General features: G+C 49.1%; 1 protein-coding gene across 4 annotated transcripts in view; it reads left to right on the forward strand.

The window, feature by feature from the left end:
* Positions 1–23,273, forward strand: part of sema5ba (sema domain, seven thrombospondin repeats (type 1 and type 1-like), transmembrane domain (TM) and short cytoplasmic domain, (semaphorin) 5Ba) — a 118,879-nt gene that overhangs the window by 82,131 nt on the left and 13,475 nt on the right. For all 4 annotated transcript variants that reach the window (XM_076264023.1, XM_076264026.1, XM_076264024.1 and 1 more), the window contains 8 exons: positions 7,328–7,463; positions 8,257–8,464; positions 8,704–8,911; positions 18,086–18,203; positions 19,009–19,190; positions 19,895–20,038; positions 20,552–20,699; positions 21,800–22,025. In XM_076264023.1, coding sequence (XP_076120138.1) covers positions 7,328–7,463; positions 8,257–8,464; positions 8,704–8,911; positions 18,086–18,203; positions 19,009–19,190; positions 19,895–20,038; positions 20,552–20,699; positions 21,800–22,025 — 1,370 coding nt within the window. The remainder of the gene's footprint in view (positions 1–7,327; positions 7,464–8,256; positions 8,465–8,703; positions 8,912–18,085; positions 18,204–19,008; positions 19,191–19,894; positions 20,039–20,551; positions 20,700–21,799; positions 22,026–23,273) is intronic.

The raw sequence follows: 23,273 nt of genomic DNA on the forward strand, positions 1-23,273 counted from the left end.
ATAAGGAATGCATTAATAGTAATATTTAAAAAAGATCGAAAATCGAATCGAATCGTGACTTTAAAATCGAAAATTACATCGAATCGAGGATTTGGAGAATCGTGACACCCCTAGTGTTGACAGGTATGGAGAGGAGGCTTGTTAACTATGAAGGTATATTGGGTGCAAAAGTGGCGAGCACATTTAACTGCAGATTTTGCATGTGCACACTAAAGTCGTAAATGTGTAACAGTAAAGTTGAAGTGGTACATATTTTTTTATATCTTGTTAACACAAAATAGGGGCTACGGGTTCACAAATCCTTTTTACAGGTACACAAATCCTTTTTACAGGTACACAAATCCTATCCTGTGAGTCACAACTTTCAAGAGTCACGCACTCGACACTTTTGCTCCAATCGTTGCAGCGCAGTAGGTGCGAAACACATTTGCACATCCGTGTTTCATAATCTGAGAACATGCACAACATTCGTGCATTTGTAAACCCAAATGTGAACTAATGCATCCGAAGTTGTGCATCTGTGAAATAATTTCTCATTAATAAAATTCTACAGATCGCTTTGATTTTCTTGCACGACTATAAGTCAATTGATACAAGTGCTCGAATCTGCTTCTACGAGTGACGAGTGACTTTTGCTCCTAGCTAGGTGATATAATAGGTGCAAAAAGATTTGTATGTGTGCACGTCGAGCAATCGATCGAGAAAACAAGGCGGCCGGATCTGGATCCTGGATCACGCTCAGACTACCATTGCCTGCTCATAAAGTAAGTAACCTCAGCATGTTTCCTTATCAATGAAGGACACACGATTTATAGTTTTTCTTTGCACAAAGCGAGGAAAAAAATGTTGCGGTGTGCGGTGTTAAGTTCTACGACCTTATTATTCATAATGTCTGCACAGCAAACAATTGCTAACTTGCCTTGCACTATCCAATAGTCTTCGTGCAAGATACAAGTCAGCTGTTCGAAAATTGCAGAACGATTGTGTCAGATTGTGTCCTAACGATTTTGGACGGGCAGTGTTATATTTCTGTACTTCTAAACTAGTTATTTATCTAGCGATAGCTAGCTTGATCTGGCACTGGAGGATTTAGCAAGCAGGTAAACTAAGCTAAACATAGGCACCTACTGCGCTGCAACGATTGGAGCAAAAGTGTCGAGTGCGTGACTCTTGAAAGTTGTGACTCACAGGATAGGATTTGTGTACCTGTAAAAAGGATTTGTGTACCTGTAAAAAGGATTTGTGAACCCGTAGCCCCTATTTTGTGTTAACAAGATATAAAAAAATATGTACAACTTCAACTTTACTGTTACACATTTACGACTTTAGTGTGCACATGCAAAATCTGCAGTTAAATGTGCTCGCCACTTTTGCACCCAATATACCTTCATAGTTAACAGCATGTCAGTCTGCCGCATTAGTCATGTGGAACCGGTTATCATTGTAGATTATTTTTTATGGGGGGGGGGGGGGGTCGAGAGGGCAGGAGGAGGATCTGTCATGACTGTGACTTGGAAGACTGTGTGTTATCCATAGGAGGCAAGCATGGAGGTGGAGGGGATGCTCACAGCATGCCTAAACTCATTATCATCCAAACAAACCAGACATTGGCCCAGAACACATTAGGACGAAATGCACCCTGAAATAGCCTCCTCGCCCCCTGTCAGTCAGGCGCTGGGGCTAGTGTGGGATCTGCGGGCTCCTGCAATGAGGCGCTGCAGATGCCTGTGCTTGTGCTAGCATGTGTAATAACCATCACCTGCTCATACGCACACACACATAAGACACGGTATGTTTGTGTGTGTGTGTGTGTGTGAGTTCTCCTCTCAGCTCAGTCTGTGCTGCTGCATTGATTCGGATAGATGATACATTGCTGTGCTGTTTCCCCTACCAAATATCCCCCCCAAAACAGCCCTAGAAACAATAGATTGTGTGTGCTGCCTCAACCCCCCAACCCCCTCCCCCCCCCGGACTCACGCGACGCTAACTCGGCTAATGCAGCGAAAATATTTATGGAGCTCTGCCGTGCTGGAGCTGAGCTCAGGCCGAGGCCGGAGCTGAGAGGCTGGTGCTGGAGTAGGGGGGAGTGGGGAGTGGGGTAGTGGGTCCCTGCAGCTACGCCTCTGCTGAGTGGACGCTTTGGTTTTCTGCTGTGGTGCAGGTAAAAGCAGCAAAAAAAAAAAAAAAAGTTGAAACGTCCGAGTTAATGTAGTTTTCACTCCTTGACTTTCTTTTTCGGGCTTTTTTTGGTGAGGTGTATTGTTTTTTTGGGGCTCCATAATCCTATTGAGAGTTGGAGGGGGAAAAAAACAGTGTAGTCCAGCAGCTTTAGAGCACCTGTGTGTGACTATGTGCATTAGAGAAAGGGAGAGGGAGAAAAAGGGTGAGGGTGTGTGTGTTTGTGTGGACACTGAGGAGTTTTTTTGACAAAACTCCTTCTTATAAGAACTCATACTTAATTCATAGTACCCCATTTATTGCAGTGCCTTCTCTGTATACACTAACCAAGTGGAAATAAAGCAGAGCTTCATAAAAGGAGGGTGGGTGAGCGATATGGAGAGAGACCGAGAGATGTGAGTGGTCAGTATGGTGTGTGTGGAGCTGGAGTGTGCTGGAGGGGGGTCAGTCCGCAGTGGGAGGTGATGGAGGCTTTTTTTTCTGTGCTTCTCAGGCTGGTACACGTCTCCATGGGCCAAAGCAAAGACAGCCTCTTTCAGGAAAGCTAGTAGTCCAGAAACGACACACTCTGTATATATGTATGTGTGTGTGTGTGTGTGTGTCTGTGTGTGTGTGTGTATGTGTGTGTGTGTGTGTGTGTGTGTGTGCGCATGCGCCTGCAAGCATGTTGTGGCAAGGAAGGGATAGTGATGACATGACCTCATTGCATCACCATCGCATCAACCGCCTCAGTTAGATCATGTATACAGTCAGCATGAAGCCTTATTGTCTGTGTAAGAGAATGCAAGTGTGTGTATGTGTGTGTGTGTGTGTGTGTGTGTGTGTGTGTGTGTGTGTGTGTGTGTGTGTGTGTGTGTGTGTGTGTGTGTGTGTGTGTGTGTGTGTGTGTGTGTGTGTGTGTGTGTGTGTGTGTGTGTGTGTGTGTGTGCGTGCGTGTCCATGCTTGGAAGGCCCATCAGTCTGCTCCATTAGTTTGCCCCTCCTCCCTCAGCTGTGCTCTCTCTCTCTTCCTCTCTCTCTCTCTCGCTCGCTCTCTGTTGTACAAGCATGGCCTCAGACACCTGTGGACACAATGGCCTCACACTCCCATTCACACTCCCATTCCCCAGTCTGTCTGGCCCTTGTACAAACATACACACACACACACACATTGCTGTCTGTCTTTTCTCTTTCTCTTATACACACACACACACACACACACACTGACATGCCCCCCTCAAACACACATAAACACCTTCAAGCTGTGTGTCTGGTTTGAGAGGAGGAAATGGAGAGAGACACATACAGACGAGTTGCACTCAGTCCCATGTAGGAGCATATATTTGGTGTGTTCGCCGTGGCCCAGCACGATGGGCGACAGGCTGCCAGTGTTCTGAATGATGGTGCCATGGTGACTTGAGCCCCCCACCCCACCACTCCCCTCACTTCCCCAGCAGGAAATCAGGCCGACTGGAGCATTAAAACTAATCCCTCTCCCCCTCCCTCCCTCCCTCCCTCCCTCCCGCCTTCACTTGGAAAAAGACCAGCAGAGGGAGTTTTTTTTTCTCTCCCTCGATCATTCTCTCCCTCTATCTCTCTCTTTCTAATACACATTTCATCTTTCTCACACCCTCTCTCTATCTATCTATCTATCTCTCTCTCTCTCTCTCTCTCTGTCTCTCTCTCTCTCTATCTCTGCTCACACACACCACACACTCTTTATTTATCATACTTTATTTATCATGCACACTTTGCAGTTGCACACACACACACACACACACTTTATCCAAGACACATCAGACACAGCAAACACACGCTCAAACACACACGCCTGTCCCTGTGCGCAGTGGGGCTCCCGGTGCCTGTGGCCTGTGAAAGATGGCTCCCTTCACAACCACGGGCAGAAGAATCCCTCACGCCGCAGCTCCGGAGCAAAAGCGGCTTTTCTGTTTGATGGAGGCCTTTTAGGGCCGATTGTGGAGACCACGCAAAGGGCAGCCTGAGTAAATCTGCACAGGGGGACAGCGCAGTCTTTCTTTGCACAGTGGGCGCACATTGGAGATGAAAGAATGGAAGAATAAAAGCCAAGTTTTAAGTGTGTGTGTGTGAGTGTGTTTGGGTGTGTGTGTGTGTTTCTCTGTATTTCTCTGTTCTCTGGTCTGTCTCTGTATGTGTGTTTGTGGCTGGCTGAAGTAACTGTGTGTGTGTGTGTGTGTGTGTGGTTTTGTGTATTTGTCTATGGTGTGTGTCCATGTGTTTGTTGTCTCTCTCTCTCTCTGGAACATGATGGAGCCCTGCAAGCCTTAGCACAGTCTGTATCTCCCCTGCTCTCGATACAAATGGCCAAGCATGCCCCAAACTGAGCAGCCTTTGCTCACGGCGTAATCCCGCCTCTCGGCACTGGCCAAGCGGCCCCCTGCCTCCGTCCACAAAACTGCCGTCCCACCGTGGCCCTCCCCCTTGCCTGCCTCAGAGCCCTGTGATGGCGCGCATGGCGGAAGAAGAAGCCCCTGCCCCAGGTTGTGGAGTCTGCATGCTGCTACTGTTGGCTTACCCCACCATCCTCTCCCTCTCCACCTTCCTTGGGCTCTCTCTCCCTGCCACAGGCCCCATCTGTCTGGGGCTGTGGTAAGGCGCTGGTGGCTGAGGCCCCTGCTGTAGTTATTGGAGCTCATTTGTCTGTGGTCAGCCCTGAGCTCCTGTAGCTGGCTCGGCGCCATGCGCGCTCCACGAGTAAAGACTGGTACCCGCTGCTTCGCCGGGAGCCGTTCGGCTCTGTTCCGTTAGCGCCCGCGGCCTCTGGCTCGGCTCTCAACACAAACCACCTGTTTAAATTATAATCGTTTCCCCCGTAACAGTTTTCGGTTTCAAGCTGGTCCTCTAATCGGCTTTTGGTCAGCAATGACGCTGTTTCGCCTGTATTTGTCTTTGTTCACGCATCGGATGACACACAGGATTTATTTATGCACAAGCGGCTTTCGTCCTGTATACACACATCTCGTGAATCTGATCCCAAGTGGCACGGGGTAATTTGTCACCACTGGCGGCGCGCATGAGTTTCGACATCTTCTGTTCAGCCATATGTCTCCCATATGGAGAGGCAAGATTACTTTTGGGCGTTAGCACTTTGTAGCATTAGCGGCAAAAGATGTTTCTGTTTTGGCGCCACCGATGTTGGGGTCAGTCTCAAAGTGAAATGAAGCATGGCATGGCGCTACGGCCGGCCAAACTTTAAATCAACTTGTCCAAACTTATGGGCCAGAAAAACAAAGCAAGTTGAACTTGAAACAGCTTTGTGACACCAGAGTCGTTTGCTATTGTGAGGAGTGTTTGTTCGTTGGAAACCATTATAAGGCACATTTTTTCTCTGCTAGGCCCAGCTGTGTGTGCTCACCTCTGCGTGAGCGGGACGCGTGTCGGCAGAAAGGAATGGAACTATGTGAGGCGCCATGCACACTGCTAATGGAAGTGTATGAGGCGCGGTGCGCACCGCTAATAGGCCCGCCTCTTTGTTTCACTAAATAGCGCTCCCTGCATTCAAGCCACGGTGGCAAGACAAAGGGACCTGAATGACGACATCAAACAGACCTGTAATCCACCGAGCCTGCTGGCACCTCCATAGCAAATCATCGAACAATGCCTCAAAGCTCCGGAGACCACCATCCTTGGACTGCTCGTTTTTTGTTGTTGTTTTTTTACTTCTGAAATTAATGGAAAATGTTCATTCCGTGCATAACGAATTCATCTAACTGCAGTCAATAAACAAGTTGTAATGTCTGATTAGCAAATTCATCATTCAGCAAAAGAGGCATTGGTAATTTGGTCATTTCTGTGTGGTGGGGAGTGACTTGCAGTGCTGGATGAAATGTGAATGCACTCTGTAATGATGGCTACTGGTCCTCCATTGATTCGGCGCTGTGGCAGCAGATGCATCACTAACATTGGATAGGTCATCAATCAGAACAAGCCACTAGAATTCTCCACAGATTTCCAGCTATGAAAACAACAGTAATGAATTTCATTAGTATAGAGTACAGATGTGAGATTGTCACCACACTGCTTGAGGCTTGTCTGTATCAAAGGGAGACATTTGACGCAATGTGTAGCCTTTATTACATTTCTTTTTTTATAAAAATCTTTTTTTATTTTTTATTTACAAATTTGGCTATCACACTTCTTTCTGGCTATATAAATAAATATCCTAAGACACAAGTTTTAGTCCCGGTATAGTTTAGACTTGATGTTTGTTTGGTTAACTGTGTTTGGGGCCATGCTTTCAGTGTGCTCTTAATGTGTTGTTTTCTGATGTTTTGTGGATTGTAGATACAATTGGGCGAGTCCAGCATTGCTGAAAACTGCATTAGGGGCCCTTTTTTGGGCGTAATGTGTGTGCAATTCTGTGTGCCCTATAGCGATGACCGGAGCCTGTGCAGGACTGCATTTAAAACCTCATTACAGCCAAACAAGGGCTGTATGCCCTGGGAACCTGTAGATGGTTGGGATAACACTGCTGACAACAAGCAGCATGTGCAATGCTCTGGCCTCTTAACTTATTTGGATTCAGAATGCTTGTGTGTATGGGTGTGTGTGTTTGTGTGTGAGGTTATATTGTGTATGCATTATATTGTGTGTGTGTGTGTGTGTCTGTGTGTGTGAGAGGTAATATTGTGTGTGTGTGTGTGTGAGGTTATATTGTGTGTATGCATGTGTGTGAGCACAGCCTGCAGCGGGTATGTGTGTGCATGGATATGTTCAGTGCATCTTGCCTTGTGTATCTGCCCTGTGCATCTGTGTGTAATATAATGTAAGTGTAATGTATGGGTTTAAAGGATATTTTACTGCTTGGGTATCTGTGCCTCCCGGCTGCCATCTCCTTGCTCTAGCAGTAGCCGGGTTGCTGCATCATTAGGCCTAGCAGCGAGGGCGACCCATATAGCCATGCTAAATTAGAGGCCTAGTGAGACTTTTCCAGTATTCCGCCTCATTTACCCTCCAGCATTATGGGGCTCCAAAGAGGGGAGTTGTTTATGGCTATGCCTTTCATGTATTTACACAAGGCTCTTCTATATCTCTTGGACACTTTGGACATTGTTTGATATCACACCAACTCTGTCTTTGTCTCTCTGTCTTTGTGTGTGTGTGTGTGTGTGTGTGTGTGTGCTGTGTACAGGAATAGCATTGCTGCATCTGCGGTTTGTGCGTTCAACCTCAGCGCCATCACTCGGGCCTTCAACGGGCCGTTCCGCTCCCAGGAGAACCCCCGCTCCACCTGGCTTCCCACGCCCAACCCCAACCCCAACTTCCAGGTGAGAGAGCTCACCTGGGGACCTGCTCTCGCTCTCTCTCTCTCTCTCTGTCCTTCTGTCTTGGATTCACCTTCACACACACACTTTTTGTTCTTGTAAATGTCACTGAAGGCTGAAGGCACGTCCTCAGAAGGGTGTAAAATATTGAAATGAATGCCCCACTCACAGCGTCTCTAGTCATTTGGTCACATCTTCAACAGAATGATTAAGTATAGAGAGTATTACTCAAGGATTAGAGCACAAAGGCTAGCTTTGTGTCGGCACTGATAACACAGTGGGATTGTGTAATTTGCTGAGCAGTAGGGGGTGGATCCTGTTCAGTCTGTGAAATTAGCCGTGGTATCTATCTGTGCTATGTTCTGCATCATACTATAAGCCACATAATATAGGTTGATATGTTTTACCTGACTGGGAAATGCTGATTGGTTTGACGGTGGAGGCACAACATAATGAAGCCTGTTCTGTTGGAAGGCAGTGCGTGACGATACACAACACCCACAGAGGGATAGAGAAACTGGGAAAGTGAGGAAAATAAGCTCCGAGCCGTCATTGAATTGAGTATTTATATGCACCAAAGGGACTGTGTAATGTGTGTATCCTCCTATATGGTACTGTCTGTTTTTCAACAACCATATTTGGGAGTACCATTAATTGTTTTTTTTTATTGTTCGGACTGTCGGTCTGTTCAGGACTAAATCACATACCTATATGGTTGCAACCTAGTAGTCATATGGCTGAGTAACATAATTGTTGAAGTGCGTTCTAAGAGGCTGCATGATTTGTGTTGACCCAGTGTGGCACCATCGAGGACGATGGTCCTAACGAGGGCCTGACGGAGCGCAGTCTGCAGGACGCCCAGCGGCTCTTCCTCATGAACGACGTGGTGCAGCCCGTCTCCGTGGACCCACTCGTCTGGCAGGACGACGTGCGCTTCTCCAAGCTGGTGGTGGACATCGTGCAGGGCCAGGACACCCTGCACCATGTCATGTACATCGGCACGGGTACGCCGGCGGCTACTCATGGCGAACACTGGGACAGCCCACGTTTGGCCCATACGTGTTGCTTATGAATGTGTTAATATGTTATAAATAGTTTGTGTGGAAGATAATTTTAGTTTGAGCATGTTGGAAATTAATGGAAGGTGAACATAACAATTGGAAAGCATACAAAGGTATTCAAATGAGTACTGACTAACTGATACCGTCTCCTGAATCTTCCCATTTATAACTCTTGTTCACAGAGTATGGGACCATATTAAAGGCCCTGGCCACGACCAATAAGAGTCTGCAGGGCTGTTACCTGGAGGAGATGCAGTTGCAGCCCCGAGGCCTCCGCGAGCCAATCCTGAGCCTGCAGATTCTCCATGGCGACCGCATGCTGTTTGTGGGCCTGAGGAACAAAGTGCTGAAGATCCCCCTGGCCAGATGCTCCGCCTACCAGAACCAGCAGTGAGTCACACAGTGGACCTGTCCAGTCAATATGCTTTATTGGCATGGCAGTTTAAAGGGGGATAGAGTGTCTCTAGATAGAGAACATAGAGACACATCAATGCTTTGAAAAAAATAGAATAAGGACCTTCCTGACCATAAATAGGACCTCCTGACAACCAGAATTAAAAGGCTCCTTCAAACGATCTAAATTCATTTCAGCAGTTCAGCAAAAGAAATATTCGGCTTTCGGTTCACCCCTCGATTCGGAGAATCAAGACAGTAATGCTGACATTGACATGCGGAATGAGCAGTTGAACCGTGAGCCTCGGAGGCCGAGACACACGCTGAGACGCTGCCGAGCTCTCCGCCTTGTGAGCGCTCTCCTTGACACAGATTCGGTTTGAAGTGCATGAATTGCTCGCCCGGCCGCCATCATTGTGCGGCTATGAGCTCTGTATCGCTGGTATCAGCGGAATGATGCGCCGGGTCTGTTATTGGTCTGAAAATCCCCTTTTCTGGAAAGAGGGAGAGAGAGAGAAGGTCAGCGAGAATGACAGCGAGAGAGATAGAAAGAGGGGAGAGGAGCGGAGAGAGAGAGAGAGAGAGAGAGAGACAGAGAGAATGATGGAGCAAGAGAGGGAAAGGGGGGGGGTAGCTCTACCTGTGCCAGCATGACAGACCTAGTGTGTTTTTATCAATGTATTCATTCCCAGCGTGTCCCCTCTGCAGGGGTAAGGCAATGACGACAGTCAGGCTCAATTTGGCTGTGGGGTCGCTGAAGGATGCTTTGTCAGCTGTGTGTGTGCGTGCATGAAGGGTGAAAGACTGTTTGGAATCTGTCTGTGTGTGTGTGTCTGCGTGTGTGTGCGCAAGTGAGAGTGTGAGAGAGAGAGAGTGTGTATGTGTGTCTGTGTGTGTTTGCGTGTGTGTGCGCAAGAGAGAGAGAGTGAGAGAGTGAGAGAGTGAGAGAGTGAGAGAGAGAGAGAGAGAGTGTGTGTGTGGACTTGCAACTTGCATGCAGCTTAAATGCATTTATGTGCAGGTTAGGCGATTGTGTACATGAGTCCTAGTGTGTGATGAGTCAGCTTTTTGATGTCAACCTTTATTTTAAAACACTATGCATTCACACACACACACACACACACACACACACACACAAAGAAATGAAAGAGGCAGAATGGTGAAAGCGTTTGCATACCAAACCAGGTGTGTGGGTGAGATGTGAGTGGCATGGAAAGAGAAAGAAAGACAGAGAGATGTGAGGAGGAAGAGGGTGAGCAAGAGGAGGAGAGAGAGAGAGTGAGTGAGTGAGAGAGAGAAGAAGAGAGAGAGCGATAAAGATAGACGAGAGAAAGGGAGGGAGGCAGAGAGTAGGCGGGAAAGAGAGAGAGGGGGTGAAAGAAAGAAAGAGAGAGGGAGGGAGTGAGAGCTAGGGAGCGGAAGTGGTTGGAGCCAGCCCTATTTAAAAGCCAGCAGGGTGGACTAATGACACCGGCTCCGAGGGTAGGCCAGCTGAAAGAGACGGAACGCTCCTAATCCCCTGCCTTTGATTTCCACCGGCCGACCACCGCTCAGCTGCTCTCCGCTCTGTGTGAAAACCATACAACACATACATACACACACACACACACACACACACACACACACACACTTCAAGTGGCGTTCTGTCCTCCTGTAAGTTTGTTATCATGAAACTCACAGCGAATGCTCTTTTCAAAGAGAAATGTAAGAGTTATGTCACAGCCTCGCCGAGCCCTACTTACAGAAATGCCGTTGTTATTTATCAGAATCATAAACATCTGCTTTAGGCCTCAGATGAATGTGTCTCTGTCAAAGCTCATAATTTGTGTAATGTGCTAAAGCATTGTGTGGTTGTATACCTTAGGGTTATGGATTGTGCTCTTAAGCCATGTAATGTACAGTCTCAAAGGTAATCATGTAGCTTTTATATTGCCCTTATATCATTCTGTTTTTTTTTTTATCACAAAGCCGTATTTCCTTCAGGTTATATAAATCTTGTTACTGGCGCTTATCTCCCATTCTGCTCCATTCAGTCTGCTTTTGATAGAGGAGCCCACGGTTCTATGAATACACACCGGCCAGCGGAGCTAAAGGGGGCTATTTGTCCGACTAATCATCTCTGGGGACAGGCGGGCAGGCAATCGGAGGCCACGGCTAGCGAAGGCTGCTCCCAGTCTAGCTCATTGTGGCCACACTAATTACTTCCCAGATTCCGGCAGACCCCATGATGAGATGAGATGGGGGGGGGGGGGGGGGGGTGCAGTGGGGGGGTTGTGGGGGGTAGTAGAGCTTTTATGGTGTTTCTGTACATGTGACTGATGGTGTGGATTTTTGTTAGAAAAAAGTATGGTAGAATGTAGCCCATTGAGTGCGGAGCGGAACGTGCTAGCACAGAGGCTGTAGAACATTTGTCCACCGGCCGAGCACACAAACGCTGCATTGTGCGGCCGTCTGCATTAGTAATGAATATCGCTCGGCTGGATGGATGCGGAGGCAGTCACTGTATGTCTTCTACGTGTGTGGCGTGGCCCCCCACACAAATGGTCTTTCACTGGGCCACGTACATTATGGGCGATTCATGTGTTGGGTCCCCCCTGACGAGTTGTTATACTGTGTTGGAAGACGGACGCACACACATGTGTGCTTGCGAGTTTCTTCCGCAGCTTGTTTAGTTGGCCAGAAATAGCCAATGTCACTTTCAGAGCTCTTTTCAGTGACTCATTGAGAATGAGACGCCCCTAAGCCTATATGTGTTATTGTCGTACCAATTCACATCCATTTCCCACCGTCATTAATTAACCAAATCTTGTCTGGCTCGAGCATCCTGCAGTCAAACTCATTGGGAGAAATGATCTCAGCCCACACCATTGCTCATGGCATAAACAAAATTGGCTGTGCCAGCGACCGCAAGCCCCACTCCAATCCATTCGTGTCCGCCTCCATTTTGCCTCGCAGATAAATGGCCAGCCTCGGACAGCACCTTCTGTTGATCTCAGCACCACACGCCACCCCCCCCCACACACACACACACACCCTACACACACACACACACACACACACACACACACACACACACCCTAGAGAAGCGCTTATTAATGGCCTCATGCAAAGTGGCCTGTGTGTGTAGGTGCCAGTCTCTCTGAGTTGCAGTAGGTAATTACATTTGACCTCCCCCCAAACCACCACTTCCTGCCAACTTGCTCCAGCCCCAGCCTCACTCCCGCTCCCTCCTCTCCTTCCTCTCCCTCCCTGTTAAGAAACTCATTTAGTCCGTTTGTTTGGCTGCAATAGCATATGAGCGCAGCGGCCGTGGGAGATCAATCAACTTCACCGCACGCTAGGACAGCATAGGTGAGGGAAAGGGGGAGAGGTTGCTGGCAAAGGGGCTTACAGAGAGAGAGAGAGACCGACAGACAGAGAGGAATCATCCAGACTGAAAGTATGAAGCAGATGTTGCGGTCTCCTCTCAGTCTCACTGCTGGTGATGCTCCTTTGAATCTGAGTTGACACTTCTAGCTGGATCTTCCAGTGTTGTACCTGAGGGCCTAATTATAAGAGATTTAACTCATTACGTCACCTCCGAGTTTACTTCATGGATGTACACAGCAATAATTCTCTAGTCGTTTAGTTGATTGCTGTTATTAGAATGGAACAGCCTGTTTGTAAAACAGCCTGGGAACAAAAAGCAAAGGTATGTTGAGCTTGATTACGCCATTGGGACTCGAGATGGAACCTGAAGGTTCTGTTTACACTGCACGCGATGAAAGCTCAGTTTCTCAGTCCTCTTTCTCCAGTGAATTATCTTGAGGACTAGTGGTCACAGCGTTTGGTTAATTATGGCTTGGCCCTGGAAAGGGTCACCGCACGTCCACCAGAGAGGGACTTCAGCTGTGGAAAGCCTACGTGAGGGTTCGACCGCAGAGGTTCGGCCGGGACATGAGAAGGGGCCCTCGAGTAGCACTGCCAGGAAACCACAGATGGTTTTCACAGCTGAGCTCCCCCGGGGTTGTTTTGGAAGGTGGGTAGAGGTTGGAGGGGTTGCGGTGAGCTGGTGGTCCCGCTGCTTCAGATGTGGTTGGAGTTGGAGTCCTCCGAGCCCTCGGTCCCACACGAGGGGAAAACGAGCTCTCGTGTCGGCGGTGCTGTGGGAACCCCGCGCTGCCCTCCGCAGTGTCCCCAACCGCCCGCAGGCGTGTTTACATTTGTGATGCAACATTTCAGTTGAGTCAACACGCCGCAGGTGTGAGAGTGGGAAAGAGACAATGAGGGGAATGGACGGGAGAGCTTCTCAACATGCAGACCTTCATGGTCAGCTGTGGTCATCTGTGGTGCAGCCACAGTTATGGGGAATTAATCTGCCCCCCCCCCCCCTCCCCCCTTCTCCAAAACCAGCTGGAAAAGCACAGCCGGTCCGAATTGTGCGTAATCGTACATCGACCGCTGGTACTGTGGTCAAGCTGCGCCTTTTTCTGGGCAGTGGAGGATGGGGAGGGTCATGCCTTGTGTGCTGCGCCTGGAGTGCTCCGCAGCCCCGGGGAGGCAGCCCTCTTCCGCAGACACAATTTATGGCTTGTTGCTGCCGCCAGCTCATCAGCAGGGCGCTAAAACACACAGCAGTTAAGAGCCCGCAGCTCTGTCTGAGTGCTCCCTCGAACACATGAGGGAGTGGGGGAGAGAGAGGGAGAGAAAGAGAGAGGGAAAGAGTGAAGGATGGGGAGACTTAGGGAAGATGAGAGCAGGAGGAAAGAAAAAAGTAATCAAAAAGTGAAAGTATTTATTACTGCTGCGGCATGTTTGGGTTTTAACAGCTCTCCCCTGGCAGCCTTCCAATATTGGAACTCTTTCTCTTCTACCTCATATCCCTCCATCCCTCCCTCTCTTTCACTGTCTTTCCCTCCCTCCATCTCTCTATCGCTCTCTTTCACTGTCTTTCCCTCCCTCCATATCTCTCTCTCTCTCTCTCTCTCTCTCCATCTCTCTCTCTCTCTCTCAAGCAGGTAATAACATCTCAACTGCCCTCCAGCCTGAACTCCGGTCTGACAAACTCCAATTTTGATTCCCATCCACTGGTGGCTAGAGCATGACAGAACAGACTGGCTATACCTATCCTTTGATCATTCCACATTCTCTCTGCTATCGGAGGAAGAAGAAATTGAGATTGCAAGGCACACACTCACATGCGTGAGCACACACACACACACACACACAGACAGACACACACACACACACACACACACACACACACACACACACACACACACACACACACACACACACACACACACACACACACACAGACACACACAGACACACATATACACACACACACACACAGACAGACACACGCAGACAGACACATACACACACACACACACACACACACACACACGCTTAGGTGAACTCTTAGTGAGAGTTCACCTATGCGTGCGTCTGCTTTCCTTAATGAACCACACATGATGAAACGAAACCCACGATATAAATCCATGATGTCGAGGCGGCTCACGGATCATAAAGATTTGTCATTTTCTTAGTCATGATGGTCAAGCCAAATACATACAGATGTCTCCAAGAAAAATCAATACCACGCATGAAGCTTTTTTTTTTTTTTTTTTTTTCAAATCCCAAATTGAGATGGCAGAGGGCAAATTTCTGGGAGCGTGTGTGTGTGTATGAGAGAGAGTGTGTAGACAACAGAGATTCGCTGGTGTGGATGTGTGTGTGTGTCTGCTCCCAAGGGCCTCCTGCCAAGCTGCTCTCCACCTCAAAGCCACTCCATTCCCCGTCATTTATATTCTGAATGGAAACCCTCACAGCAACACAATCAATCAATGAATGAATCTTCTCTCGGGAGATATTACTTCTGCCAGCCGGCTAGCCAGTCAGTCAGTCAGTCAGTCAGTCAGTCATTCAGCCAGCCAGCCAGCCAGTCCTATATGTATGCTGCTGAAAGCCCACACTCTCCAGAGGAGCTCCTGCCTAGCTGTTGAATGCCCTCAGGGGATAGCCTCTACTGCACTGGACTCTGCCTAGTTTACTGCCCCCCCCTCCCCCCTTCCGTGGACCCTCAGCTCCTCGCTTATATTTACACTGATGAGGTCATGATTTGCAGTTGAAGGCATACTAATAACTGTTTGCCTTCATATCCTACTTTTAACAAGCCTGTAAAGAAGGGGACCGCAGTTTTACTGCCCTCCCACTCCCTTTAAAATGTCCATTAGGGCTGAGGAGATCGGGGACGAGATTTATCACGTGCTGTCCGCCGTCAGCCACATTGTTTTATGTGTTGGTTTATTTTTACCACGTGCGCTCTTTAAAAATTTAATAGGCCCGTTCTTTGTGGTTCCGCGCCTTTGATATAGTGGGCTATCAGGAAGAAGAGGGGCTGTTGAATTATACAACGTTGTGGTCACACGTTGCCCACAACCTAGGCTCACACACACAAACACAAACACAATCACTCACTCACTCACAGACCCACAAACATCCTCCCCCGGTATTTCTCTTCACCCCAATCACCTCCACTGTCACCCACACACTAGAGAAAGAGACGTAACTCTTCAGCGAGATGTGCCTGCTCTATATATTCCCATTCTTTACGATGGCAGGCATTTCACAGGTCTGCGCATTGATGCACGTGATGTGGTGGTGGTGGTGGTGGTGCTGCTGCCGGTGGAGGTGGATTTGTTTTGTGGGGGTGGCTGTTGTGATTGTGATTGGAGACTTTTGTGCCTCCGTCAGGTCAAGGAGGAGGTAATTCTCCTCCTCTGCCCCGGGGGCCCGGCTGTAAATCTCCCCGCTAATGGCCACTCAATAGACAGCAGGCGCAGCACGGGCGCACAGCGTCAGCATCCCCCGAGCTCTCCTCGCTCGTCTCCGTCACAGAGCGATCACAGGGGAGGCTGGCACGAGTCTGGCCCGGGCGCTCAGGCAGGCGGACTTGGCAGTGCCCCTCAGCTGGTGTTTTTTTGTGTGTGTGTGCGTGCGTGGTAAGCGCTTGTCAGTGAAATTAGAAGAAAGCCCAACGTGCTGTGCTGCTGTGTTCTCGTCAAACAGTCAGCTCAGCATTTCTCGCCGATCCGCAGTCTTAAGGGCTTAGACGGGTGGCTGGCTTTCAGCGCAAGTGGTTTTATTTTAGGGGAGGGCTTTTTTCTGCTTTAATTAATGTGGGCAGGAGCAGGGGAGTGTTTTCCAGTGTAAATGGATTTGGCTCGAGGGTGAGAAGCCTCCGGGCTCTGGAATCTGGACCTTGGGGATGACCAAAGCTAATTGGCCTCTAGATCTCTTCTTTACCAGTTGCATAGTTTATCCCGTTGCCTCAAGTTAACAAAGTCACCAATTAAGCCAATTACCAATTCAACTTTCCAGCACTAATTATCATGTACATGCTGTACGCAGCTGTACAAATGCTGAGGAGAGAAGAGTCCATTTTGAACAGGTATTACCAAGACATTATAGGAGTGAGTGTGAAGATATGAACAGTTGTGACATTCCACTCAAAAATTGGCATTGAGTCATGAGTCTTAAAAACGACGCTTAAAATGGAAGTTCAATGCTGTTCCAGGAGTGGGATTTGTTTTGTTTTTGGTTGGGGGTGTTTTTTTGGTGCTCCAAATCTGCTCCGAAGGCGACAGGTCCAGCAGCTGATTTATGTCCCTCCCGCCCTCCTCACCCCGGCCTGCCGAGGGCCCTGGAGGTTGTTATTAGGTCCCGCGCACCGTCCAGCCCCCAGCTAAGATGTGGAGCCGAGCCCAGATTTTGATTGCCCCATCATTGGGGTTTTTGCTGGTCCTCTCCACTCCCCGCTAGCTGGCTATGCACACGCAATTACCGCTGGGGATGATCACTAGAGACCGCAGGAGGCTAACGACACCATGGTAGTGTGTCTGAGTGGGATCCTGTGTACACCGATGCCAGTATGACAGAATGAGGTGCTCAGCGGGGTGGAGGTGTTAGCAGGGCATAGCGTGTGTGTGTGTGTGGGAAGGCACTTGGGACTCCTCCTGAAAGGTAAATGACTTGAAAGAGGCTTTTGTTTAGAAAGGTGTCGGAGCGGTGTAAGACCCAAGTATACAGGCTCCTGAGGAACAAAAACATTTTGACCCCCCAAGGCTGGCGTGACAGAAAATATACAGTGTACATGTAAAATTGTAACATTTTTCAGTTTTTCAGCCTTGTTGACTTGTCAGTTGACGGTTGTCATGATGGATTGCCAGTCATATGTCGGAGGGTTTCAGGTCTAACCATGTACTCCAAAGATACATTTCTGTCACAATGTTGTTAGCAAACTTCCAGTAGGCCTAGAAAAGATGCTGAAATGCATTACATTACAAGAAGTGAAAATAGAAACAACAGGCTCTTATTAAAAGTTATTTTCCTGGCCCTGACAATGGCCCATAACCCATTTACGCCTCATAAAGTGGTTGCATTCCGCTCCCCCTGATCAGCTTCCCCCAAGCCCCCAGCTAACAAGATTTAGTCTTGGCACGGGGGCTTGTATCAACACCACTTGTGTTTCCTCAACCCCAGGGCTGGACGGCCAGCACTCCCACACAAACAAACCGGTCAGCAGGCCTGTGCCAAACATAAGAGCCTGTGGAGCGAACGCAAGGCTGGACGCTAGGAGGGTGGCCTGGCAGGTGGTGGTGGTGGCGGTGGTGGCACATGGTCTTAGTAGTTTACCGCACCTCTCCGCCCAGTACATTCTCAGGGCTCTCCCAGATCAGCTTAGCTTCATTAGTGGGTTTAGATTTAATTACTGCTCGTTAAGCTACAGTTTTTTTTTCTCCCTTTTTTTTTTAAGTGGTAGCTTACAAATATTTAATCGGCGTTTCGTCATGCTGCGTTGTGGGTGGCACTGGGAGGAGGATGGGAGAGGGAGGGAGGGAGGCAGCAGGGGGAGGAGGGGGGGTGGAGAGGGAGGGATTACATGCAGATTTGTTTACCTCTCCTCCCCGTCGGCTTTGTAGTTTTGGATCATAAGAATTGGGGAACCCTGAGGCAAGAGCGCGCGCGTGTGTGTGCGTGCGTGCGTGCGTGCGTGTGTGTGTGCATGTGTGCGTGTGAGTGTTTTTATTCAGTTTAAACAAACAGAAAAGAAGGAGGGATGGGGAGTGGGGGGGGGATTGGGGGCATAAGTGTGATTGTTCTAAACTTCTCCTCCTCCTGCTGCAGGACGTGTCTGGATGCGCGAGACCCCTACTGCGGCTGGGACCAGAAGCAGCGGCGCTGCACCACCATCGAGGACAGCTCCGACATGAGCAAGTGGAGCCAGAACATCACAGCCTGTCCTGTAAGCACCACCAGCCCTCCTTCTCTCTCCTCTTCCTCCTCCTCTCTCTCCTCCTCCTCTTTCCTCTCCCCTCTCTCCTCCTCCTCCATCTCTCTCCTCTCCTCTCTCTCCTCCTCCTCCTCCTCCATCTCTCTCCTCTCTCCTCCTCCTCTATCCTCTACCTCCTCCTCTCTCCTCTTCCTTCTCCTTTTCCTCTTCCTCCTCCTCTCTCCTTGTCCCAGTGGTCCCTGAGTGCCGTATGGATGACTGCCATCCTGAAGCATGCCCAGTCTCCTCTCTCTCCTCCTCATCCAACTCCATCTCTCTCCTCTTTCCTCTTCCTCCTCCTCTCTCCTCCTCCTCCATCTCTCTCCTCTCTCCTCTTCCTCCTCCTCCATCTCTCCTCTTCCTCCTCCTCTCTCCTCTTCCTCCATCTCTCTCCTCCTCCTCTTTCCTCCATCTCTCTCCCCTCTCCTCCTCTCTCCTCCTCCTCCTCCTCTCTCCTTGTCCCAGTGGTCCTTGAGTGCCATATGGATGACTGCCATCCTGAAGTATGCCCAGTCCTTCCACCCCCCTCAAGGGACAGTCCTGTGCAGTTTAATGATCTGTCATGTGAGAAGCTTGTCATGTACCATGTCAAAACAGTGTTGTGTGTGTGTGTGTGAGAGACTGCTGTGCTTTGCCTTATGATCGGTGTCGTTTTTAAGGTGTCTTGAGACGTGTCATTCCCCGATCCGTCATGTTCTTGCAGTGTTCTCAGTGTTCCGTGGTCCGTCTTGTGCTTGATGTATTCCCAAACGTGTCGTCCTCATTCTATGTATCGCAGCTTCAGAACCAGACCACTAATGGCGTCTTTGGGCCCTGGGCGCCATGGCAACCCTGTAGCCATACCGACGGCGACGGCTCCAGCGCCTGCCTGTGCCGCTCCAGGACGTGCGACAGCCCCCCGCCCCGCTGCGGGGGCAAAAACTGCCAGGGCCCCACCATCGAGGTGTCCAACTGCTCCAGGTACAGTAGCCCCATTCTGAGAGAGAAGTCTCACAAGCATTATTACCACTCAGAGACCCAAGAGAATTGCTGTTTCACTATACAGATGCACTCCCACCTGTCAAATATCATACTCTCCATGTCATTATCTTCAAATAGACCAGATATTGACGCCGCTATTCACTAGACGGCATCAAAGAGTGGGAGAACTCTGTGGGGCGCCTTATTATTCATTGGATTGGAGCTCGGTCAAACCACAGCGCTTAATCATTAAAGGTTCCCTCTTTTTTTCTGTTTTTGTTAGGAGCCAAGCACAAACAGTCCATTTATAAAGACTTGGTTGACTTTGTGTCCAAGCAGCACAAAAACAAGAGTGCAGCTTTGCTGCGAGCGCATGCAAGATTAAATCCAACATGGCGAAATTGGATTGTGTTGTTGGACGAAGTGGCAATTAAATCATGAGAGGTGCTCTACAGGAGGAAAAGCACTCAAGCAAATTGAGGGAATATGTTGCCACATCAAACTCCTGTCGTCACCGTTGCGGCTTTTTGCGGCACACTAGTGACAAATTAGCTCCGACTTTTTTTAGCATCTGGTGTCGCCAAACAACAACTCTCTGCGTCTGTGGACTGGAGAATAAATTCTGGGGCTAGAATGGCAGGGCCTCTTGCAGTCCCGTGTGGTCACAGCGAATGTAAATGATTTTTCTCGATCGTCCGCCACAGGAACGGAGGCTGGACTCCCTGGTCGTCCTGGGGCCAGTGCAGCACCACGTGCGAGATCGGCTTCGAGGTGCGCCAGCGCTCGTGTAACAACCCTGCGCCCCGACACGGAGGACGAGTGTGTGTCGGACAGGCCAGAGAACAGAGGTGAGAGACCAAGGTCAAAGTTCAAAGCTGTCGTCTGATCAGTGTTGGGGCAGATCTTAATTTATATGCTGAATGGATCCAGGACATCAGGGGTATGATGTTTGATGTATGGATGTTTGATGTATGGATGTTTGATGTATGGATGTTTGATGTATGGATGTTTGATGTATGGATGTTGATGTATGGATGTTGATGTATGGATGTTGATGGAAAGGTGATGATACATTTGATAGCCTTTTGAACCTTTGAAGTTCAAAGCTCTCCATATAACAATTGTTGCCCAGTATCAGTGGGAAATTGTTTGAATAATATCGCTTGGCAACATTGCCTACAATGCCCTGGACCTTTGCTAAAAATCATTACCCTGTATACCACCTTTACCTCACCTTTATATTGTCTGTAAAGCTTAAAGTTCTTATGAACACTTCTGGATGATGTAGTGTGCTAATTGATCTTCCAGAATCATGTTTTGTGTCCAATGCGGGTTCTTTGTTCATTGTTCCTTTGTGGCAGGTTCTGTAATGAGAAGGTGACGTGTCCTCAGCCCGTCTTTTGGTCGTCGTGGGGCTCGTGGACCAAGTGCAGCGCGGAGTGTGGAGGCGGGGTCCAGTCCCGCGTGCGCACCTGTGAGAACGGCAACAGCTGCCCCGGCTGTGCCCTGGTAAGAATCAGAATGATGACCACAATGTGGACAAGAAAGCAAGGAACAAAACAGAGTGATAATAATAAGGAAACATGAATGAAAGGCATACATCAAAAAATCCATTGGTGGGAAAAATAAGCATCACCGCGGTTTATAAGCTGGATAGCCTGTAATAGAAAAACATGCTTTAAGAGGATAATGTATATGAGGCACGATGGGGAACTAAAGTAGGACGAAACGTGAACCCATTCATCATTCAGTAAAGAAACATAAATTCTGTGGCTGTCTGGCTTTTAAAAGCACCAACTGGTAGAGCACAGTGAAGTTATATGGATGGCTCCGCTTTTCCAAAGTTCAGGGGTGACATTTCTGTGTGCGGCAAAGTGGAACAGTTGACCATTCCTGCCCCTACTTCCAGAGCAGTGAGGGGGTACGTTGGACTCCTCCGCGAGCCGCGCTCACCCCAGCCACGCTATTGCATCTCTCCGCTCCTCTCCCCCTCCACACGGGGCTTTTTAGCAGCCACTCCATTGCACTTAATGACCCAGACTCACTCGGCAGATTTTAATTAACGTTATTAAAACTCCAAATGAAGTGTCTCATTTGGCAGCCCCCTCTCCAGCCCCATTGAGCCGCTGAGGAAAGGAGGCAAACACGGTCATGTGCAGACACTGCAGGGGGCGGCAGGCGGGCATGAAGGGGGTGGGGGGGGGGGGGGGGGTAGGTGTGGGGAGGGAGGAAGGAGTCATGGCTCACGTACAGCTGAACAGGTGTGATGACATGACGGCTGTAAACGGATGATGGATGGGAGAGGGAGTGGGGGCGATTGAATTGAAGGTGAATTGAAATCCGAAACGAAACGCACTGAGCAGACAAACAGCAGCGAAAAGATGAGAATGGAACGCATGCAAACCTGGTCTAGCCATAAAATGTAATCCAATTGAACAACCTCCTCTCCTCTCCTCTCTCTTCTCTCCTCTCTCATCTCATTTCTTCTTCTCTCCACACCTCTCCTCACCTTACTTCAACCTTCCCCCGTTCTCTCTCTCTCTCTCTCTCTATCTCTCTCTCTCTCTCTCTCTCTCTCTCTCTCTCTCTCCGCTCTCCCCTGGCTGCAGGAGTATAAAGCCTGTAACCTGGACGCGTGCCCGGAGGTGCGGCGGAACACGCCGTGGACGCCGTGGATGCCGGTGAACGTGACGGTGGGCGGCGCGCGACAGGAGCAGCGTCTCCGCTACACGTGCCGCGCCGCGCTGGCCGACCCGCACGAGCTGCAGCTGGGCAAGCGCAAGGTGGAGACGCGCAACTGCCCCAACGACGGCTCGGCCGCCTGCGAGACCGATGGTGAGAAGAGATGGGGAGAGACAGAGAGATGGAGAAAGAGAGACAGAGAGGGAGAGGGAGAAACAGAGAAAGGGTGACTGAGAGAGAGAGAGGGATACAGAGATACGGAGAGGGAGAGATGGAGAAAAGGAGAGAGAGAGAGTTAGAGAGGTAGAGACAGAGACAGAGGGATAGTGGAGGAGAGATATATGACTCTTATTTGAGGCATATTAAAAGAAAATTTAAAGCACAGTGAAAATAATTTAGTCAACACACGCAGACACAGACAAACAAACAAATGTTCTTTTTTGTCTCGTTTGTACATTCATAAAAACATCACAAACATGGCCCTGAACAGTTTCATGATGTGATGAATGGAAATCACATGCTGGCACTTTGAAATAGCATTGCCTTAGGACAGAACATGGTCGTTGGTGGAATGTTTGTATTGCTGTAGTCACTAGTGATTCACTAGTGTTTCAGATTTGTATTCAACACAAGCAACAACATTTTACAGTCCAGTGCTGCTGTTTTTTTCCCTTTGAAATATTGTTTCCTTATTGTTTTTCTTTTGGCTAGAAAGCCTTCAGGCTTTTGTCTGCATCCATTAATACAGCGAGCAAACATCAGTGCCTGGTGGTCACCCACAGTTGGCACAGATGAAGCTTATTTTATATGTTGTCGACATGAACCTATTTGTATATGTATGTATACATTTTTGTGTGCGTGTCTGTTTGTATGTCTATTTATGTGCATCCCTCTGTGCGCTTGTGGTTGTGTCGACCCCTAAACACGAGTCGCTCAGGCAGCAACTGTCTCCCAGGGGTTCATCGTCTATCTTCAACCCCACCCCACCCCAACACCACCCCCACCCGACCGGTGACAGCCCAGGGCCACAGTTCAGCGCTTAGCCAGTTTATGCTTGTCGGCCTCGCCATCGATTAGCCATAACCTCCTGTCAGGGCCGCGTGTCGGGGGGGAGATACGGCTGATAGGCACCTCAGTCCTCCAGGCCACCCCGGGAGCCAGCCCATTCAGTGCCATCGTAAAAAGAAGAGAGACACACAGACGAGGGTGACTGGCTTCTGCTCAGGTAGTCAGGGTGTGCACACCACTGTCAGATGATTCTGTCACCGGCACCATAAAACGAGCCGACAGAAACACCGCTAACCACTAACCCTGTCACCGATGGGAGGGAAGAACAATCTCGTCAAAATGAAGGAGGATAAATTATGCAACAACAGCTGGGCATGTTGGGCATTGAAGTCT

Source organism: Alosa pseudoharengus, unplaced genomic scaffold (genome assembly GCF_046254945.1).
Source record: "Alosa pseudoharengus isolate Yale_2024_CS ecotype anadromous, Long Island Sound unplaced genomic scaffold, YU_APseudo_1.1 YU_APseudo_1.1_scf_3, whole genome shotgun sequence".
Taxonomy (NCBI): domain Eukaryota; kingdom Metazoa; phylum Chordata; class Actinopteri; order Clupeiformes; family Clupeidae; genus Alosa; species Alosa pseudoharengus.